The sequence below is a fragment of the Amphibalanus amphitrite genome, unplaced genomic scaffold (assembly GCF_019059575.1).
Source record: "Amphibalanus amphitrite isolate SeventyFive unplaced genomic scaffold, NRLGWU_Aamphi_draft 000641F_arrow, whole genome shotgun sequence".
In the NCBI taxonomy this organism is placed as follows: domain Eukaryota; kingdom Metazoa; phylum Arthropoda; class Thecostraca; order Balanomorpha; family Balanidae; genus Amphibalanus; species Amphibalanus amphitrite.
The window spans coordinates 344664-367799 of record NW_024882135.1 but is presented as its reverse complement, the minus strand read 5'-3'; the positions used below and the strand labels follow the sequence as shown (position 1 = coordinate 367799).

General features: G+C 53.5%; 3 protein-coding genes across 3 annotated transcripts; 1 reads left to right on the top strand and 2 right to left on the bottom strand.

Annotated features, from left to right (window-relative positions):
- The first annotated feature begins 4460 nt into the window (after positions 1-4460).
- Positions 4461-21596, top strand: LOC122363836. The gene is made up of 2 exons (XM_043333562.1): positions 4461-5455; positions 16705-21596. Exon 2 carries the CDS (start codon positions 16714-16716, stop codon positions 18760-18762), a length of 2049 nt encoding a protein of 682 aa, XP_043189497.1. The 5' UTR covers positions 4461-5455; positions 16705-16713; the 3' UTR covers positions 18763-21596.
- LOC122363829 (translation initiation factor IF-2-like) lies at positions 5993-7114 on the bottom strand. The gene is made up of 2 exons (XM_043333556.1): positions 6869-7114; positions 5993-6629 (listed from the first exon to the last, which is right to left on the bottom strand). Exons 1-2 carry the CDS (start codon positions 7096-7098, stop codon positions 5993-5995), a joined length of 867 nt encoding a protein of 288 aa, XP_043189491.1. The 5' UTR covers positions 7099-7114.
- An 87-nt stretch (positions 21597-21683) lies between the features above and the next one.
- On the bottom strand, positions 21684-22804 carry LOC122363828 (translation initiation factor IF-2-like). The gene is made up of 2 exons (XM_043333555.1): positions 22559-22804; positions 21684-22320 (listed from the first exon to the last, which is right to left on the bottom strand). Exons 1-2 carry the CDS (start codon positions 22786-22788, stop codon positions 21684-21686), a joined length of 867 nt encoding a protein of 288 aa, XP_043189490.1. The 5' UTR covers positions 22789-22804.
- Between the last annotated feature and the right edge of the window lie 332 nt (positions 22805-23136).

The window sequence follows — 23136 nt, the reverse complement described above, 5'->3', positions numbered from 1 at the left end:
TAAGTCAATGGGAGAAAATTGAAATGCGCCTCTTTTGGACGAAAGACATTATAAACACTCACAAACACCGAATTACAAGTGGTTTAGACACACAGAACATGAAAATGGTGTCCGTGACCCTTGTTTATGCCCTGAGGTCATCTTAGGTCACGAATGGTATCTAACAGTTTTTCGCAAATAACTTTTGATAGAGGCATGCTAGAGCGATGAAAACGCCTTAGATGTGTTCAACTCGACGATACGGATCGACTGATATGCAACATGACCCTTTCCGGTCAGGTCATGACCTTGACCTGAGGTCAAATTTTCAAGTTGACCTTCCAAGGTCAAGTTATAATTCATTCGATGCGTCTTGACGAGAGGAATACGATGCCGGTAAAAGTAAGCTCGTACAAGGTTTGGGTCAAAAGTTATTGCAGAAAAACTGTTTCCGAAAAAATCGGCTATTTTTGCAGTTTTTGCCCCCTGCAGGCAAAACCGTTGACGTTAGGTCAAATCTGAGAGGATTACTCAGAAAGGGCGTTAATAGGGCTATCGAATGCGCTTTTCCGCGGCGCTGTAGCTCTATTGGTTCCCGAGTTATGCGTTGGCTTCTTGGAAATTTTCGACATTCGACCTGGAAATCGGCGAAATTTTGCCTTCAATGACCTCTGGTGACCTGACCTTTGACCTGACCAAAAATTGACCGTAGTGATTTCGTCATTATTTTTGACGCTCTTTCGAACGCCGCCTTCCGCGTATCGCTACGTGGCCCAGGAGCCGAGTTACAAGGGGGGGTGTTCAAACACCCCCCCCCCCCCCCAGCAGGGCGTGGAAATCCAGGACCCCCAGCCGGGCGCGGGTTAAACATTTTTTGTTCCCGTTTGCAGCGCTTCCCTTCACGCAAATAACGAGAAACTTTTTTGTTCACACTCGAGTGAACAAAACACTTCCTCTCACTGGAGCAAAAATGAATTATTTCCGATTAACACTTCCGACATTCACTCTCAGTCTCCGCCGAATGCCCAATTCTTAGCTACAATCGGCGGCAGTGATAAGCCCTATGCAGTTCACGTAAAACCTCTGCATGCATGTGTGAATGGAGGTTTTAGCAGGGTGATGCGATTAAATGGAGCGTTTTTCACCTTTTTTCTGGGTAATGATCATGAGCGACGAGTCTGCACAGGGGCCCTGTGCATTGCGTCGGCAATCGCAGCCACTGTAATTCTACCGGTCGTTTTTGTCGAGAAATTTCAAAATTTCGATTTTTTCTGTAAAAAATGATTTGTCATAGCTAGAAGGAAAACCTTTGTCACCATCGGATTCCTCGCACCATTGCGCGTCGAATGATATGTAAAACGAGTGAGTAACGACTCGGGAAAGGCAAGATTTAACATAAAAGTAGATTTTGCCCCCCCCAACCGAAAATCTCTGGCGACGCCTATGCCAGTAACGTCGCCACGGGGGGGGGGGGCAAGCGGGGCAGCTTGCCCCCCCCAACCTCGGACCGGGCAACCCCTGAGATCGATACAGATCCGATGAGATTTTGGAGTCGGGAAAAAATGGGGGTACCTTTCTGAGAATGCCTGTGAGGTCAGACTCGGTTGGAGCGTGCAGTTCAAACCAGAGTCAGAGTCGCAGTCGCCAAAATCTTCAAGACTCCGACTCCAGACTCGGAAATGTCAATGCTGTGATTCATTTCATATTCCTAGTTGGTTCTTTATTACATGTTATAGCTGATTTTAATAAGTTTGGGATTGCTGACGCACAATTTTCGTTCAAAGCGTGACACGAAATCTTCGGGGCCTTTCTCTACTCTTGTCAAATGTCTGCGACAAGCTCAAGCACCGTTCAAGTGCCACAGGGCTCATGAGCTCGCTTATCACACAGGCTTCTAAGGAGCTCCACTGAGCTCTAAGAGGCATTCAGAGGGCCCAAACCGGCCTCTGAGAGTCCCACTGGTGTCCATGTTCTCTGAGGGCCAATGCAGGGATTTTTAAGGACCTTATACATGCGTTGACCTCTGAAGGGCCACATGAATCTTTGAGGATGCCTTCGAAAATTTCTGAGAACCTTAACTAACCTCTGATAGTTCAGCCGAACTTTTGAGGAGATAGACTTTGCTAACCCCAAGCCGGCATCTGAGGGGTCACAACTCACGTGTCCCTCTGAGGGCCGCAACAAATGTTTATTATGTCCCTAAATAGGGTCCTTAGGGATTTGACACAGACCCAGATGGTGCCTACGTTATCCGAGGGCTCCAGGCTCACCCTGGCCCCGTCTCTTAGCGCCCGGCGCCCACAATAGCTTCTGAGGGCCCACCTTGGGCTCGGAAAGCCCTAAAGCACCACATACACGTGAATATTTGGGGTGAGTGGTGACCCACGCCGATCTCCGGGATCCTAAGCAGGCTTTTGAGAATCCACATTCCACACTGACCATGAGTGGCCTGAAATGGCCTGGAGGTCCCAAGCCTATCTGTAAGGGATCCCTTGCCGCTATGCTGTGCGTAACTTTTGGTTCCGTTAACTCGCGCCCTGCTGGGGGGTGTTTGAACACCCCCCTTGTGGTTTTTCGCGAATATCTCAAAAACGGCGCGCGGAGCGCCGCCGTTTTTGGTACACCTTATCATACATCAATTCTACACATGTTGTGAAAATTTCACACCAAGGTCATTCAAGGTCAGGTCACCAGGTCACTTGAAGTGACCTCACCTCATAAAAAGCTTCAATGTCTGTCATAGCTACACCGAGTGACCGATCGCTTTGAAACTTTCAGCGATTGCTAAGAGCAATAGCATGTACAAAATGTTTATCTCAGAATTTTGATATCGATGACCTAAGGTCAGGTCAATTTTGCGACCTCCCAATTATAAGTCAATGGGAGAAAATTGAAATGCGCCTCTTTTGGACGAAAGACATTATAAACACTCACAAACACCGAATTACAAGTGGTTTAGACACACAGAACATGAAAATGGTGTCCGTGACCCTTGTTTATGCCCTGAGGTCATCTTAGGTCACGAATGGTATCTAACAGTTTTTCGCAAATAACTTTTGATAGAGGCATGCTAGAGCGATGAAAACGCCTTAGATGTGTTCAACTCGACGATACGGATCGACTGATATGCAACATGACCCTTTCCGGTCAGGTCATGACCTTGACCTGAGGTCAAATTTTCAAGTTGACCTTCCAAGGTCAAATTATAGTTCATTCGATGCGTCTTGACGAGAGGAACACGATGCCGGTAAAAGTAAGCTCGTACAAGGTTTGGGTCAAAAGTTATTGCAGAAAAACTGTTTCCGAAAAAATCGGCTATTTTTGCAGTTTTTGCCCCCTGCAGGCAAAACCGTTGACGTTAGGTCAAATCTGAGAGGATTACTCAGAAAGGGCGTTAATAGGGCTATCGAATGCGCTTTTCCGCGGCGCTGTAGCTCTATTGGTTCCCGAGTTATGCGTTGGCTTCTTGGAAATTTTCGACATTCGACCTGGAAATCGGCGAAATTTTGCCTTTAATGACCTCTGGTGACCTGACCTTTGACCTGACCAAAAATTGACCGTAGTGATTTCGTCATTATTTTTGACGCTCTTTCGAACGCCGCCTTCCGCGTATCGCTACGTGGCCCAGGAGCCGAGTTACAAGGGGGGGGTGTTCAAACACCCCCCCCCCCCAGCAGGGCGTGGAAATCCAGGACCCCCAGCCGGGCGCGGGTTAAACATTTTTTGTTCCCGTTTGCAGCGCTTCCCTTCACGCAAATAACGAGAAACTTTTTTGTTCACACTCGAGTGAACAAAACACTTCCTCTCACTGGAGCAAAAATGAATTATTTCCGATTAACACTTCCGACATTCACTCTCAGTCTCCGCCGAATGCCCAATTCTTAGCTACAATCGGCGGCAGTGATAAGCCCTATGCAGTTCACGTAAAACCTCTGCATGCATGTGTGAATGGAGGTTTTAGCAGGGTGATGCGATTAAATGGAGCGTTTTTCACCTTTTTTCTGGGTAATGATCATGAGCGACGAGTCTGCACAGGGGCCCTGTGCATTGCGTCGGCAATCGCAGCCACTGTAATTCTACCGGTCGTTTTTGTCGAGAAATTTCAAAATTTCGATTTTTTTTTCTGTAAAAAATGATTTGTCATAGCTAGAAGGAAAACCTTTGTCACCATCGGATTCCTCGCACCATTGCGCGTCGAATGATATGTAAAACGAGTGAGTAACGACTCGGGAAAGGCAAGATTTAACACAAAAGTAGATTTTGCCCCCCCAACCGAAAATCTCTGGCGACGCCTATGAGTGTCACGCATCATCACAGTTTACGATAGACTACTATACCGGTCTGAGCACGGTGACATTGCCTCCCACATACCGCTCTGCTGCCGCGGGCCGTGCGGCGGATGGGGGCGGACGACCTTTCAGAGACTCGGGTCCCCGCAGAGGTCACGTGACTACTGTAACGCAGATGCGCCACATTTTTTTTTTCTTCTTCAATTTGAACAAGTCAGCCGTGCCACAAGCAAAAGTGCAATCATTGACCAGATCGCAGGACGGCCGACCGCGCGCCGGGCGCCGGGCGCCGGCGCACTCAGGCCGGCCCAAAAACAGCAGCTGCACCCGACTCGGACGAAAATAGGCAGAGGCTGGGACCGGGAACGCGGATGCCGATCAGCCATGTCGTCCGATGAATGGAGAGCCGGGCTGTGCACGCAAACAAAGTCATTTGACCCCCTGACCGTCGGCCTCAAAACCATCTGGCGCACCGCACAGACACGGTCAGTCGGCTCAATCGGCGGCGATACCTATTTGCGTCGCAGACCGGCGTACACAAGGGGTGCAGCCGGCTTTGACAACAAAGCTCCGCTGTGGAATACCACCCCCAATTCGTGAGAACCAGGATCTGAAGTCGACAAATAGCATGCCGGAGCACACCACCTGCCAGTGGCGAGTCATTTATCAGTTGACCCTTTGGAAAACAGGACTTGGTCCCACGCTCGGCACCCCGATGGGGACATTTATCAAGCGGACCATTACTGACAGAAGCCAAACAAGAGAAAGGGCGCAGCTGTCGACCTGGACTTCAGCGGGGCACCAAACAAGGGGAGCGGAGAAACGACCCACATTTCCGATACAATTAACCAGGAATCTGGGAAAAGAGAGTGGCTCGCCCCAGGGCTGCTGAGAGGACCGTCAATACTACACCCTGAGGGGATGCACAGCCACCGCCATCAAATCACGAGGAACTGGGGCGGTGCTTCAAGCCGAAGAAGACATCGCATTGGTTCGAGGGCGGTACCTATGTCCCTTCACCAAATTTACTCCGCCCACCAAACTGGACCGCTGAAATGACGTCACCAGGAGTATTTAAACTAGAGCAAGAAAGAAAAAGGGTCTCTCTCGGTGACGATCTACCTGGGCGGTGGGAGTGCCACTTGTAGCAGCCGACGACGCAGCAGCAGCCTACTCTCTTCAAGGAGGTCAGTCATTCTCGGAGCACAGACGGCCATTCCCAGTCCACCCGCTATAATGCCCGCCCCCTTTCGTTCTCCCGTAATGACCTACCCTCCCTCTCTCTTGTAAGCTGACCCATGCCTCCCGACGGGCGTCTCTGGGACGGGGGGGTAGATACGTGGGGAGGGGAGGCGAGGGAACGCGTGCCAGACGGCGGGCCGGCCGACCCAAGTGAAAGGGAAAGTGTTTGTGTGTAGGGTCAGTAGTGAATTCCTGACCGCTCCGCGGATACGTCCCCGGGCCGATTCAAGGTGTAGGTTCGCGGGCTCCGAGCGGTTCGATCGTGTGGGGGTTTAGACGAGCTGAACCCCCCCCCGACGTTGAGTATCCAATGTCTGCCGTGAATGAGTTATCAGTGCCGACTGATTTAATTGGGTTCGAATGTGGGAGCTTGTAAATAAATCGCAGAAATAGCACAATCTATTTAATACTGGAGACTCCGCGACTAAATGGGATGGCATAGCGCAACTCACTCACGCTCGTCACTGAACACAAGGAATCGTCTAGAGTGATAATTTATTCAACAATTTCCGCGCAGTGCGACGCACGTCGTGGTTTACTGAGCGCACGCCGGCCGCCACCTCCAGACACCGGCGGAGTAGTAGCGGCTGGGGTGTCGGACGCGCTGCCACCTCGGCCGTCAACCGGGCGATCTGGGCCTCGAAGCCCAGAATCTGGGCCCGAGCTTCCTCGGCCTGGGTCTCGGCCGAACTAATAGCAGCCTCCGCACTCGTGATCTGGCGACATAGCGCCGCTTCTTGGCTATCGACTCGGGCCTCTAGTGAGGCGATGCGCTCCAGGAGCCGCTCGGTCTCGGCCCGAGCCCGGGACTCCTGGGCACACCGGGCCGCCTCCGCGTCGGCAGCGGCACGGCGAGCCGCTGCAGCCTGCTCCTCGGCCCTCTTCGCCCGTCGCCGCTCCTCCGAGGCGGTTGCCTCAGAGGACCGGAGTTGGGCCCCCAGGTGCTCGACCAGTCCGGCCAGCCGCGCTCGGTCCTCGCTGGGGAGGTCTTGGAAGGGCGGCGGCAGCAATAATGCTGCCCGCACCACTTCCATTGCGGTTCGCCCATTCTGCCTCGTAACCCAGCGGACGTACTCCGGGCCGTGGTCCCGGAGTACCGTAGCGCAGATGTTCACCACCCTGTAAGCGGACAGGCCGGGGTACGGGAGGGATTAGAATAGAACACTTTAATTGAATCGAATGTGGGGTCAGAATTATGGCGCTAAATTAAAAGGGGTGCGTTGATTGAGATAAGCATTAAATTAGATAAATTACCAAGTGACTCGAACACAACAAGTACGTAAGTGAAGTGAGATAATAGGAAGGAGTAAAAAAAAAAAAAAAAAAAAAAAAAACAAGCAGTGATTATCATGACTCACCTCGATAGAGTACCGTCGCCGGAGTGTCGGTCGGGGTGCACCTGGATCTGAAGGCGCCGAACCCGTCTTGCTAAGATGGCCCGGAATTCTGGGTCCTCCAGGGACCTCAGGTCGACCCCTAGGACGAGCTCCGGTACCCATCGCAGCCGGCCCCGCTCGTCACAAAGGACGGCGATATCCAGCACGGGCGGGGTGGCCGGAGCTTCACCAGTAGGTACTGAATATGCCATCACGAGACGAAATGGCACGGCCCGACTCGCGAGGACCATATAATACGTCCGCCCACGTAAATAATTCTCAGACGGACGAAATTATTGGCGGACGTAACCCGGCGGGCCCGCTATTGGTCCCGAGAAGGCGCCGCGGCCGGCCCCCCCTCAGGGGTACCGACCAATGGACAGCGGACGGGGTCGGACGCCGCCCCAGGCGTCCCTCTGGGTAGCCATCTCAGGCCAGATGAGGGGGCCAATGTGGCGATCACGGCGGGTAAGGTAGGAGGGCTAGCTCTGAGGCGACACACATGATATATTCAACACACACAGGACCTCCCTAGCCTAACCGATACTGGAGCTTCTCCGGTTGACTCCTAAGCGCCCTTGCCAGTGGATTTCCTGGCACTCCATCCTCCCCAAATTATCCCACGGTCCAACAATAGCGATTACACACAACACACACAGGACCTCCCCAGCCTAACCGATACTGGAGCTTCTCCGGTTGACTCCTAAGTGCCCTTGCCAGTGGATTTCCTGGCACTCCATCCTCCCCAAATTATCCCACGGTCCAAACAATGGCGATTACACACAACACACACAGGACCTCCCTAGCCTAACCGATACTGGAGCTTCTCCGGTTGACTCCTAAGTGCCCTTGCCAGTGGATTTCCTGGCACTCCATCCTCCCCAATTATCCCACGGTCCAAACAATAGCGATAACCCACAACACACACAGGACCTCCCTAGCCTAACCGATACTGGAGCTTCTCCGGTTGACTCCTAAGTGCCCTTGCCAGTGGATTTCCTGGCACTCCATCCTCCCCAAATTATCCCACGGTCCAAACAATAGCGATTACACACAACACACACAGGACCTCCCTAGCCTAACCGATACTGGAGCTTCTCCGGTTGACTCCTAAGTGCCCTTGCCAGTGGATTTCCTGGCACTCCATCCTCCCCAAATTATCCCACGGTCCAAACAATAGCGATTACACACAACACACACAGGACCTCCCTAGCCTAACCGATACTGGAGCTTCTCCGGTTGACTCCTAAGTGCCCTTGCCAGTGGATTTCCTGGCACTCCATCCTCCCCAAATTATCCCACGGTCCAACCATAGCGATTATACACAACACACACCGGACCACCCTAGCCTAGCCGATACTGGAGCTCCTCCGGTTGACTCCTAAGTGCCCTTGCCAGCGGATTTCCTGGCACTCCATCCTCCCCAAATTATCCCACGGTCCAAACAGTAGCGATTACACACAATACACACAGGACCTCCCTGACCTAACCGATACTGGAGCTTCTCCGGTTGACTCCTAAGTGCCCTTGCCAGCGGATTTCCTGGCACTCCACTAATCAATCTACCAACGGTCCGCACACAAGCAACACACTAGACCTTGTTGCATACGAAATATATGTAATTTTATTCTACATGGACACTGCAAGGGATGGAACCGGGGAGATAGATGATGCACGTCACGCCCCTGTGCGTGGAGAATCCACCGACGCGGCTACGGGTTAGGAGGGAGATGAGACGCGAGTGAAAGGGCAAAAGACTGTACGCGTAGATAAATAGGATTTTCTTAATGACGCTCAGCTCGAATAGACCCCACTAAATAGTATAGGCCTCGATTGAGTAAGCCCTGGATACGTGCAATAAGTCGCGAAATTAAACGTGAGGATGAAGGCGAGTCGGGCGCAGACCGCCGAGGAGGGTCTCAAGAAATGTTACCCGGTCAGCCTCGGGTCCTGGCTCGGAGGGGACGACGGGCTGTAGTCTGTCTAACCTCTGGCTAGCGGGACACGGGACCAGTGGCCCGATTGTTCCGGCCCAGGGTAGGCCTGGGTGATAATTAAGGTCACGTGGGCCGTCGCCTGGGATGTGTATCGGCGGGTGGGCCGCCGCGAGATGACGGTGTTCCGTCTCGGATTAACAGCCTCGGAGGCTGGGCAGATTTTAGGCTGCCGGGCTGGCCCGGAAGCCCTGAACTATGACTGGAGCGAGATGCGGTCATCAGTATCACGGATGGACCTTAGTTACCCAGCCCGGTTTCAAAAAGATAGGTAGGCCCGCTATCGGTCCCTCAAGTGGTCGGCGCGGGACGTCATTTGAAGAGCGACATAGATAGTTTCGGAGGTGGTTAGGACCCCGGGCGTCTTAGCGAGGGAATCGTATGCCGCCGGAAGAGTAATGCCCCGCGAAGGAACGTATAATGCCGCAAGACGGGGGTGAACATTAGATACCGAGCATTCGAGTCGGGTGATCGCAGTCAGACGGTGCTGGCCACCCGCAGTCAGTCGAGTAGCTCCGGCCATGCTCTGGTCCTTTCGAATAGGTCTGTGACGACAGCTTAACTACCAGCCACGGATAGATAGGGTTTTGGACACCTATGTGCTGGTAGTCGACGATGTGTGTTGAGTGCAGGATGTCCCCGAGTGGACCTGCGTGCGTGGAAGACGCGTGTCGTCTTTGTAGTTAGCCGACGAGAGCTAACCCTTTTTAGGTCGCCGGGTTGGCCCGGAAACCCTGAACTATGGCTGGTGCGAGATGCGGTCATTAGTATCACGGACGGACTTTAGTTACCCAACCCGGCTTTCAAATTTTAGATACGTCCGCCGCGGAAAGCCCGGGCTACTGAGTGCCCTGCGAGCTCTGGCTCCGGAACCGTGGGCTGGAGTGTGTTAGAGATGCTGACTGACCACTGGCAGCAGAAGGTAGGTCCACACGTGAGTGGCAGTAAGACAAGGGCCGCGTACGTTGTTGCAAAGGTTTACCGGCCCATGCTGTAAGTCCATTGTTCGCTCAACAACCTGCGTGCGTGTGTGTTATTTATTTGTGTGTAGGTAGTTCAGCATGGTCTTGGACCCGCTATAAGTCGCGTAATTCAAGGGCGGAGTGCCGAAATCTGTGGTGATTCGTATATTCTATTCGTGTAGCGTGAGCATTATGAAGCGTTTGTTTGATGTACGGAGTATTGTGGTTATGAAGGGATAACGGTTAATAAAATCTAAGGTCAATGACTTAATTACGACTTGCGCACGCCTTAGCACCACCGGGGGAAGTTAGGTAAAGGGGGAGGGATCAGAGATGGTTAACTCTGATAATTTATAAGGTATGGCTGGGCGTATGACAGAAATGAGAGGGGACGGGCAAATGAACGTATGATTGGCATGTATATCCGGTGGGAGATAACCCTCAGCTAGGACGGGTGCTGTTGTTTGAGAGTGGGACCTTTGTTTAGTAGAGTTGGGTTCGTATTTCAATATGATCAAGGATAATGGGTTATTGTTTATCCCTCCTCCCATTCCTTAACCCTGGCCTATGTGTTTCCGATGATTGATCGCCCCGGAGAAAGATAGAGTCAGAGTCGGAACGGGTTCGCGAGGGGCCGGACAGAGAGATGGGCTTCATGGAGCGCGCCGACGGAGCTCATCCTACTCACGAATGACACTGCCCGGTTAGCCCCGCAACGCCGCGAAACCCCGCTACAGATTGGCGTTCCCAACGTGGGGCAGGATCAATCAAAGGAAACATGAAGTCGGTGGAGGAACGTGCATTGCCGAACCCATAGAAGCAGAGTAACGACAGAAGAAATATGAAAGTGAAGTGAAAGGTTGTAACTCGGACATCTTTTTTCCAGGAAATGGAGCGCTACCGAGTAATCGGATCAGTGGACAATTTTGACGGACAACAAGACTTGAGCGAATGGATCCAAATGATTGAAAGAGCAGCGGAATTCGCCGGTTGGAACCAGGAGCAAACCTTTAAAGCGGCACTGTTCAGGCTAAGGGGAGAAGCTGGTGAATTTGCAGAACAATTAAGAGACGAAGGTAAAATATCAAACTGGGAAGAACTGAAAAGAACACTCAAAGAACGATATGACACCGCGGGGAAAGAACAATGGCATCAGTACCTACTAAACACGGCAACGCAAGGAGGAAAAACTGTACAGGAGTGGGCCCAAACCGTAAGGAAACTATCAATTCTCGCCGTAGGCTCAGAAGGACTCGCATTGAAAACAGAAAAGGAAGAAGCTGATTCGGCTGACGGAGGGAACGGCGAGGAAAAAACGAGTGAAGCGAGGAAAAAGCTCCTCGACTTTATGCGTAAATCAAACTTTATCCGAGGGCTGCGAAGCAGCCTGCGTCAAATGGTCTGGCGGAAAAAGTGCAGCACTTTCGACGATGCGGTAAAAGCTGCCGCCGAAGAAGAGGCGGTAGAGAACAGCCACCGAGAGGAAGCCGTGCTTAGCTGCTTTAAGCAGGATATCCCGGGTCCGACCGCAGCAACTAACCCTGGACTAGTAGAACAGATCGTGGCCGCTTTAGAGATTAGGGAGGAAGCAAAAAAGAAGAAAGCCAAAGAGGACAAATCAACCAAGAGAGCCGACAACTCCATCAATTCAACCCAACGGAAATCAAACGACGAGCGTTCATCGGAATCCGAGGATGAATACGATGGCCCAGGCGACCAACATCACCACCATCAACGGACATCAGACCAGGCATACAGAAATAACAACTCACGAAGAGGCGGTGGGCAGCGACGCGGCGACCACCATTTCGACAGACAGCTCCCCCTACCACGAGGTGCCCAGCCGAACCGACGACCAGGAAGAACGCAAGAGTGGACCCGCCAGGAATTCAGACAGGGTCCAGGACCCGCCTGGAGGAATTTTGACGGCGGTAGGGGAAACGAACCCTTTATATGCTACGGGTGCGGTCAAAGGGGACATATCCGCAGGCACTGCCCGCACGCCACGTACCCACAGTCGGGAAACGGGTATCGCCGACTGTAAGAGGGGGGCAGTCGGCAATAAGGCAAGGTGAAGTCCCCCAAATAGATCCGAACCACCACCCGGAACCTAACCACTCGACATCGGAAACGACAACAACTCAACTAGCAGCGATTTTGGAAACGTCACCAAAACGGCAAGGCATCAGAGAAACAAGTACAGCCCAGGTCAAAGGAGCAAACGTTGTACCAACATGCACCTGTCGCATCAAAATTGAGGGGACTGAAGCCTTTGTCCTAATTGATACCGGCTCTATGGTAACCATAGTGAACCCAGCACTAGTCCGACAGCACGAACACCTCACGACAGGACGACCGGTGGAGGTACGACTGAAGTCAGCCTCAGGACACCTGATACCGATACTCCACGAAGCAACAATGAAATTCGATTTTGCCGGCACAGCCAGGAAGCACCCAGCATACATTTGTCCCGACATCCTCCAAGATGCTATCATTGGATTCGACTTCATCCGCAAACACAACCTGACGATCAACCCGGCCACTATGACGGTACAGCTAGAGGACTCCAGGCCAATACCCTTACAGACAGCGGAAGGATGGGAAGAGGAGTGCGCCGGCGTACAGGTCTTGGACCCCGAACAACAGGTTCAAAAAACCGAGTGTGACATGAGCTGTCCTGGGAAATCAGAGGAAGATGTCAGCAGGACCTCGGGAGCGTCTCTTGATTCGAAGACATTGAATGGAGAGTCGCACACATCCACACGTGCAGACTCGGAATGCCCGGGCATGAAAGACCACCATCAGTCAGAAGCGGCAGTCCAGTCAACGACCCGAGGCTATGGAACGACCCCAGAATCGGTACAACCACCTAAACACGCTCCAGAAACAGCGTACTCGTCCAGTGATACCGGAAACATGTCGCCGCCCGTGTACAGTGAGAGCAACACAACTCCACACCCAGGAGAGAAGCGGGGCACGCCGCTCAAGACAGATAGGCTGCCCAGTGATGGGAGTCAGCCGCCGGGACCACTGGAAACTACCATTGAAACCCACAAGGAACCTGAGATCTGCAACAGTTCGGAACAGGATTACACGGAAAAGCAACTGGAACCTGAAGCAGCACTATGTCAAGCGGGTACAGAGCCAAAGGCAACGAAACAAGGTGAAACGAAACCAAAACAGACAATGACGTCAGGAAACCGCACTACACAAACCATGGACCGCACGGAGGCTCTACAGGAGCAACAAACAGGAACCAGCTCTGAAGAGCAAGCCACATATGCTACCAAGACAGAGTGGTCCGAGCGGCAGCCGAGCTACGAAGAGGACGTCAGCCAGACCACCCTCCCAGATGACGAATTGAAGATCGAGAGTGTACATATGCTGTACATATCTGAGCGACCCGACACACCATCAGGAGAAACAGCCCATTGCATCCCGCAGAGCAGGGCACCAGGTGAAGATACTACAGACAAACTAGACGGGCTTTCCATGGCGGCAGCAGATGACGGAAAACAAGGGACGGTAACCATCGGTCCTGTTTCTCCAGGCCAGGAACAGGCACTCAAACAGCTAGTGGAAGAATTTCATCAATGTTTTGCACAAAAAGGGGAACTCGGGGCATGTGACCTGATTCAACATCGAATCGAACTAACCACAGATGTACCAGTGAGGCGGCCGGCCTACAAGGTGGCCCATACAGAACGAGAATTCATCGAAAAGGAGATACGAGACATGCTCGAAAAAGGGGTTATTGAACCATCGATATCACCCTACGCCGCGGGAGTGGTCCTAGTGCCAAAGAAGTCTGGAGAAACTCGGTTTTGCGTCGACTACCGAGGCCTCAATGAAGTAACCAAGGCAGACCATTACCCTCTCCCGTTGGCAAGAAGCGAGATCTTCGACACACTCGGCGGGGCCCAGATTTTCAGTTGTCTCGACTGCCAGCAAGGCTATTGGCAAGTCAGTGTGGCAGAAGAGGACCGTCCAAAGACAGCATTTCGGTGTTTTCTGGGCCTCTTCCACTTCCTCCGCGTGCCGTATGGGCTCCGCAACGCTCCGGCTACCTATCAGCGCCTCATGGCTCACGTGCTCTCAGGATACACAGGAAAATTTTGTCACTGTTTCATCGATGACATCATCGTCTTCTCCAACAACTTTGAGGAGCACCTGGAGCACCTACGCCTCGTCTTCGAGCGCCTAAAACAAGCTGGCATCAAACTAAAACCATCTAAATGCGTACTCGCAAAGGAGCAGGTCCAGTACCTTGGTCACCTCATCTCACCGGGACAGCTCCGCCCAGGCCCCGAGAACATCAAAAAGATCTGCGACCTGGACGCCCCCTCCACCGTCAAAGAAGTGCGCAGCTTTCTGGGCATGGCTTCCTATTACCGAAGTTTCGTGAAAAACTTCAGCAGGCGGGCCTGGGCTCTCACAGAGCTAACCAAGCAGAACAAACCCTTCCAATGGGGGTCCAAGGAGCAAGACGCGTTTGAAGACCTGAAGGACGCTCTCACTAGCGAACCGGTGCTGGCGCTCCCAGATTTCTCAAAGCCATTCATCCTTATGACAGACGGGAGCTCGACAGGGTTGGGTGCGGTGCTCGGACAGCAGCACGAAGGAGACCCCAAGGAGAGGGTCATCAGCTACGCTTCAAGACGTACCACCCGTCTGGAGGAGAACTACTCGGCCTGTGAGCTTGAGTGTCTCGCTCTTGTGTGGGCCACGCGCCAGTTCAGAGAGTATATCCTGGGACGTCCAACGGAGGTGGTTACTGACCACTGGGCCCTGAAATGGCTACAGGACTTGAAGAACCCAAATCCAAGACTTCAGCGGTGGCGTATGGCGCTGCTGGAGTACGACCTCAAAATAACATACAAACCCGGAAAACAGCACCGGAATGCGGACTTCCTATCACGAATGTACGAAGGAGAGAGGCGACACAAAGGAAGGGAAGAAGAAATGGGACAAGAGCAAGGGAGGAACTGCAACGAAGGGGAAGGAACAGGAGAAGCTCCGGAAGACATGCTGGGTGTCATGGCAGTAACCACGCGAAGACAGGCCCAGCAGGATCAAGGGGCAGCAGAAGAAGACCAGAACCCGGGGCACTGTGAAGGAGACGAAGCAGTCAAAACCACCCAAACGGGAACGGGAAGACGGACCCTCGCTAACCTCCAGAAGGATGACCGCGACTGTCATCAGCTGAGAGAAGCCGTAGCACAAGGAAGAGAACTCCCCTCGTGGGCGCGAAAACATCAATTTCGAATAACACCAGACGATATCTTGGAGCGGGTCAGCACCACCAAAAACGGGGAGGAGAGGTGGCAGGTGGTGCTACCCCAAGTCCTGGTACAATCAGCGGTACAGGACGCCCACGCCGGACATCTCAAGGCAGGCAAAACCCTCGGAAATTTGAAGCGGAGCTTCTTCTTCAGAAACATGTATACCATCTGCAACAAATATATCGCGGGCTGTCCGACGTGTCAGACCAAAGACCGTGGACAAAGACAGCAAGCCCCTCTTGGAGACATGCCTCAACCACTTGGGGCGTGGCACACGGTGGCTGTTGACGTGCTCGGACCTCTGCCCCAGACAAAAAACGGCAAGAAGTACGTGGTAGTACTCACAGACTATCTGACACGCTACGTCCTCGCAGAAGCCACCAAAGACCAAACGGCTGAAACTACGGCAGAAGTACTCATGAAGAAATTTCTGGAATACGGCCTCCCCGAACGGATCATTACCGACAACGGAACAAATTTTACATCCAATCTCATCAAGGAGATGTGCAGACTCCTTCAAGCCGCGCATCTGTTCACCACCCCATACCATCCGCAATTTGACGGGCTCTGTGAGAGATTTAATCGGACTCTGGCCTCAATGCTGAGGGGATGTGTGGAGTACCATCAGCGCGACTGGGATAAGTACCTCCCATACCTCTTGCACGCTTACCGGGCTGCAGCCCAGGAGAGCACAGGTGAAACACCGTTCTACTTGATGTTCGGGAGACCCTGCCGGGCGCCACTCGACCTCCAGCTGAAGAGCAGACAGCTGGATTTTCCGGACCCCGCAACAGAAGTGGAGCACATCAAACCCGGCATGGTCGTGCGCATGCATCAGGCATTCGCTGACGTACAATCTCATCTGAAGGACGCTCGAGAGAAGCAAAAACACCACCACGACAAGCGAAGTCGAGAGCGACACTTCCAGGTTGGAGACGAAGTCCTCCTCCTGGATGAAAGAGTAATTGAAGGACAGACCAAAAAGCTCCACCCACCCTGGAAGCCAGGATACCGGGTCATCGAAGTCGTAGGGCCATTAAACTACCACATAGAACACCCGAGCAGACGTGGAAAGATCCACCGTGTTCACGTCAACCGCCTAAAACGACAGGTACCCGAATACGTCTGGCCAAAGGAAGCGCTGCCCGAGAGCCTCCAACAACATGACGGCACTAAGAACCCTCTCAACGCTGAGCAGCAAGTGGACAACTGGCTCAGGCTCCAAAAGAGCAAGTTCCGACCCGGCCCACTCGATCATAGCCCCGTATCGACCAGCTCGGGGAGTGCGGAGGAAGGAGAGAGTGACGGAGGAGACGGGGGAGGACGTTTTGGAACTCCGGCCGCTCCTATACCCGACCAGTTACCACACCCACCGCCTCAAGACTGCACCACCGAGCCCCGTCCTTACAGCAGGAGATCCCAACCCTCCCCAGGCATTTGTGGGACGGGACAGGGCAGGAGAAGGGCCAATAATTTTGAGACACCCATCCTGAGACGGTCCGATCGAATCCGACTCAGGCGGGAACAGCGAGACCAGTGAGACAAAAAGAAACCAACAGGAGTGTCTCCTCTTGTTCCAGACCGAGGTCATGTTCGGACGACTGGCCCTCCTGCTACTCTGGGTCGCAGCCAGCCGCACCAAAGGATCGGAAGAAAATGACGTCACGCCCGGCCTGCGAAGCGGAATCTTATTCCAGCCGAAGGGACCATTGGTGTTGGCCACCGGAACCTGGACAGCAATAGTGAGATTTCAGCAAGAGGACGTCGAAAGGCAATCAAATCAAATCCGGGAGCAATTCACCAAAATTGATAGGGCTTTAGAGAACAGCGGCGAATTTGAAGCGAACCAGACGGCCGAAGAACAGAGAACCCAACAATTTATCAGAGAAATGAAAGCCATGTGGAATCAAGAGCGTACCTGGATGGAGGCTGAGCTAAGGGCTGGTGAAGTTGAAATCCAGGAACTCAGGACGGAATTGAGACTCAGTCGCCGAGCCAGGGGACTGATTAACGCCCTTGGCGACGGTTTAAAATGGTTGTTTGGCACCGCCACGGAAACTGATGTCCAAAAACTGCATAAACAAATCGAAGGAATCACGGCCGGCGTGGGAAAACTTCATCATATTGCTGAACTACAGACCACCTTAATCGGAGAAATTTCAAAGCGTCAGAAGAACAACGACAAACACTTAGTGACGCTGGCCAGAAAGGCCATCGAGCTGGAGTCACTCTTTACAGTTACGAGAGATGCCGACCACATTACCATGCGGAATATTCGTCGGGAGCTCGATTTCGGCCACGCGATCTCCTCTGCCATCCGTACCGCAAGCGCCGCTGTGATGACTTTTCACCACGAAGTGAGGCAAATCAGCCGGGCGATGGCGCACACTCAACAAGGAGTGGTAACGCCGGCCATTTTGTCGCCCGCAACGCTGAAGACCACCATGGCGGCCATCACTAATCACCTGCCTGATGGGTGGGTGCCAGCCATCTCGCTCTCAGAAACACCGGCAAACATCTACAAGTTCTTAGAAATTTCCGCGGTGGCGCTTGAAGACGGCTGGGAAGTGCATATCCAAATCCCGCTCCAATACCGGCCATATGGACAATACCATCTCTTTAAGGTCAACTCCATCCCTACACACTTCTCTAATTCCTCAATTGCCCTAGAAGCCCAAGTCCCCTACCCATATTTCGCAATATCGAAGGACCAGCGCCTACACATTGAACTGTCGGCAGAAGAAATTAGCCGTTGCCGCCACGTCGGTGGGCGAACGATGTGCAACAAGCTTACACCTCTCATCAAGGAGAAGAGAGAGGGTTGTCTATACCATGCTTTCCGGGACGAAGAAAGCAAGGTTGAGGAAGAATGCGTGCGGAAAATGATAAAACCGAAACCGCAAATATACCCCGTAGCGGACAACAAATGGCTTTATGTACTACCAACCGAGGAGTTATTCTCTATGCAATGTGCCGGAGAAGGAATGCCAACCAAAGGGTTCCGGTTACAAGGAACAGGTATTTTCTCCCTTCCGGCCAGCTGCACTGCGATGGGAGACCATTACATCATCCCAGCTCATCTGAAAAGGCAAGGCGACACCCCAGCTGAGATGAAATTGACTGACATGACTCACTTCAAGATTGAACTGAAACCAAGTACTTTCCAAAACTACATTTCTACCAAAGGAAGGATAAACCAAACAGAACTAAATGAAATTCTTGAAGCAGCCAAAGAGACGGATCGAGAAGATTCAATGCTGACAGAGCTGAAAGAAACAATGAAGAACTGGAACGAATCCCCGGACACAGAAGGGATATCCTTCAAGTTAATCAACCACACCTCCCTAACCCTCGGAGGAGTCGCCCTGCTTGGGGTGCTCGGCCTGCTTGCCTACAACTGCAGCCGAAACAGACGACCACAGAGTACCATCATCCAACCCTGCCAAAATCCCGACCTGTCCATCCCATCTGCCCCTCTCCTGCCCGATCCCAGCCAGATATCACAACTCCAATCCCGGATCCACCACCTGGAAGTAATCACAACGGACCTGCAATGTCGCATGGAGAAGACGGCGCAACTCGAAATCGCCCTCGCTAAGCTGAAAAAACAACACGATGAGCTGACCGCCCTTCTCTAAGTCCAAACCGGACAGAGAACGGGCCGGTAACCGACACGGATGCAGGCCGACCCAGATGAGAACGGGACGCGGAAGGACGACTACAAACTCGATGAACGGCCAGGACGACTACACGACAACTAGCAGGGATATCAATCACGAGCGGCTGAGGTGGACCGAGCGGCTGTCTCAAAAAGCCACTCACCACCACTCGGCTACAACAACCGGTGGACGACTACACTCTATGGTGGACCGACTACACAACCGTCGGACTGATCCAGATGGGAACGAGGAAGGAGGACGACTACAAACCCGGTGAACGGCCAGGACGACTACACGACAACTAGCAGGGACATCAATCACGAGCGGCTGAGGTGGACCGAGCGGCTGTCTCAAAAGCCACTCACCACCACTCAGCTACAACAACCGGTGGACGACTACACTCACCGACTACTGAGGTGGACCGACTACACAACCGCCAGACTGATCCAGATGGGAACGGGGAAGGAGGACGACTCCAAACCCGGTGAACGGCCAGGACGACTACACGACAACTAGCAGGGACATCAATCACGAGCGGCTGAGGTGGACCGAGCGGCTGCCTCAAAAAGCCACTCACCACCACTCGGCTACAACAACCGGTGGACGACTACACTCTATGGTGGACCGACTACACAACCGTCAGACTGATCCAGATGGGAACGAGGAAGGAGGACGACTACAAACCCGGTGAACGGCCAGGACGACTACACGACAACTAGCAGGGACATCAATCACGAGCGGCTGAGGTGGACCGAGCGGCTGTCTCAGAAAGCTACTCACCACCACTCGGCTACGGCAGCCGTGGACAACGACCGGTGGACGACTTCACGCTATTGGTGGACAGACCAACTCAATTCATCAGGTAACGCTGTCACACCGACGGCGAGCCTGGAATGACAGCGGGCGATATACTAAACGAGTAAGCTTGGCCCAGTGTATGTGTATATAGTATGTGTATATAGTATGTGTATGTGCTAGTTTATGCTTAAAGACTGCTGTAGGAATTGGGGATGGCCGCAGCGGGCCTAAACCTGCTACACAGCAAGGGTAGATCGAGAATCGCGCGGATGTGTGATTTATGCGACCGATGTTTGAATGTGTGGGGTTAATTGGTTAGTAGGGATAAGTAAAACATGTAAAAGTCAGTCCCGGGGACGCCCCATGCTCATCCTATACTTCCTACCCAGCCAAGCACTCATGTCAAATAGCCGCCAATCCTTAAGACCCCGGCCACTCGCTCTCACCACAGCAGTCACCAGGACTACAGCGACAATGGCAACGGCAGAAGCAGACTCCCGCCCGTCTAGTCGCGGGGCGCGACTATAAAAAAGAGATCTGAAAATGTAACGCAGATGCGCCACATTTTTTTTTTCTTCTTCAATTTGAACAAGTCAGCCGTGCCACAAGCAAAAGTGCAATCATTGACCAGATCGCAGGACGGCCGACCGCGCGCCGGGCGCCGGGCGCCGGCGCACTCAGGCCGGCCCAAAAACAGCAGCTGCACCCGACTCGGACGAAAATAGGCAGAGGCTGGGACCGGGAACGCGGATGCCGATCAGCCATGTCGTCCGATGAATGGAGAGCCGGGCTGTGCACGCAAACAAAGTCATTTGACCCCCTGACCGTCGGCCTCAAAACCATCTGGCGCACCGCACAGACACGGTCAGTCGGCTCAATCGGCGGCGATACCTATTTGCGTCGCAGACCGGCGTACACAAGGGGTGCAGCCGGCTTTGACAACAAAGCTCCGCTGTGGAATACCACCCCCAATTCGTGAGAACCAGGATCTGAAGTCGACAAATAGCATGCCGGAGCACACCACCTGCCAGTGGCGAGTCATTTATCAGTTGACCCTTTGGAAAACAGGACTTGGTCCCACGCTCGGCACCCCGATGGGGACATTTATCAAGCGGACCATTACTGACAGAAGCCAAACAAGAGAAAGGGCGCAGCTGTCGACCTGGACTTCAGCGGGGCACCAAACAAGGGGAGCGGAGAAACGACCCACATTTCCGATACAATTAACCAGGAATCTGGGAAAAGAGAGTGGCTCGCCCCAGGGCTGCTGAGAGGACCGTCAATACTACACCCTGAGGGGATGCACAGCCACCGCCATCAAATCACGAGGAACTGGGGCGGTGCTTCAAGCCGAAGAAGACATCGCATTGGTTCGAGGGCGGTACCTATGTCCCTTCACCAAATTTACTCCGCCCACCAAACTGGACCGCTGAAATGACGTCACCAGGAGTATTTAAACTAGAGCAAGAAAGAAAAAGGGTCTCTCTCGGTGACGATCTACCTGGGCGGTGGGAGTGCCACTTGTAGCAGCCGACGACGCAGCAGCAGCCTACTCTCTTCAAGGAGGTCAGTCATTCTCGGAGCACAGACGGCCATTCCCAGTCCACCCGCTATAATGCCCGCCCCCTTTCGTTCTCCCGTAATGACCTACCCTCCCTCTCTCTTGTAAGCTGACCCATGCCTCCCGACGGGCGTCTCTGGGACGGGGGGGTAGATACGTGGGGAGGGGAGGCGAGGGAACGCGTGCCAGACGGCGGGCCGGCCGACCCAAGTGAAAGGGAAAGTGTTTGTGTGTAGGGTCAGTAGTGAATTCCTGACCGCTCCGCGGATACGTCCCCGGGCCGATTCAAGGTGTAGGTTCGCGGGCTCCGAGCGGTTCGATCGTGTGGGGGTTTAGACGAGCTGAACCCCCCCCGACGTTGAGTATCCAATGTCTGCCGTGAATGAGTTATCAGTGCCGACTGATTTAATTGGGTTCGAATGTGGGAGCTTGTAAATAAATCGCAGAAATAGCACAATCTATTTAATACTGGAGACTCCGCGACTAAATGGGATGGCATAGCGCAACTCACTCACGCTCGTCACTGAACACAAGGAATCGTCTAGAGTGATAATTTATTCAACAATTTCCGCGCAGTGCGACGCACGTCGTGGTTTACTGAGCGCACGCCGGCCGCCACCTCCAGACACCGGCGGAGTAGTAGCGGCTGGGGTGTCGGACGCGCTGCCACCTCGGCCGTCAACCGGGCGATCTGGGCCTCGAAGCCCAGAATCTGGGCCCGAGCTTCCTCGGCCTGGGTCTCGGCCGAACTAATAGCAGCCTCCGCACTCGTGATCTGGCGACATAGCGCCGCTTCTTGGCTATCGACTCGGGCCTCTAGTGAGGCGATGCGCTCCAGGAGCCGCTCGGTCTCGGCCCGAGCCCGGGACTCCTGGGCACACCGGGCCGCCTCCGCGTCGGCAGCGGCACGGCGAGCCGCTGCAGCCTGCTCCTCGGCCCTCTTCGCCCGTCGCCGCTCCTCCGAGGCGGTTGCCTCAGAGGACCGGAGTTGGGCCCCCAGGTGCTCGACCAGTCCGGCCAGCCGCGCTCGGTCCTCGCTGGGGAGGTCTTGGAAGGGCGGCGGCAGCAATAATGCTGCCCGCACCACTTCCATTGCGGTTCGCCCATTCTGCCTCGTAACCCAGCGGACGTACTCCGGGCCGTGGTCCCGGAGTACCGTAGCGCAGATGTTCACCACCCTGTAAGCGGACAGGCCGGGGTACGGGAGGGATTAGAATAGAACACTTTAATTGAATCGAATGTGGGGTCAGAATTATGGCGCTAAATTAAAAGGGGTGCGTTGATTGAGATAAGCATTAAATTAGATAAATTACCAAGTGACTCGAACACAACAAGTACGTAAGTGAAGTGAGATAATAGGAAGGAGTAAAAAAAAAAAAAAAAAAAAAAAAACAAGCAGTGATTATCATGACTCACCTCGATAGAGTACCGTCGCCGGAGTGTCGGTCGGGGTGCACCTGGATCTGAAGGCGCCGAACCCGTCTTGCTAAGATGGCCCGGAATTCTGGGTCCTCCAGGGACCTCAGGTCGACCCCTAGGACGAGCTCCGGTACCCATCGCAGCCGGCCCCGCTCGTCACAAAGGACGGCGATATCCAGCACGGGCGGGGTGGCCGGAGCTTCACCAGTAGGTACTGAATATGCCATCACGAGACGAAATGGCACGGCCCGACTCGCGAGGACCATATAATACGTCCGCCCACGTAAATAATTCTCAGACGGACGAAATTATTGGCGGACGTAACCCGGCGGGCCCGCTATTGGTCCCGAGAAGGCGCCGCGGCCGGCCCCCCCTCAGGGGTACCGACCAATGGACAGCGGACGGGGTCGGACGCCGCCCCAGGCGTCCCTCTGGGTAGCCATCTCAGGCCAGATGAGGGGGCCAATGTGGCGATCACGGCGGGTAAGGTAGGAGGGCTAGCTCTGAGGCGACACACATGATATATTCAACACACACAGGACCTCCCTAGCCTAACCGATACTGGAGCTTCTCCG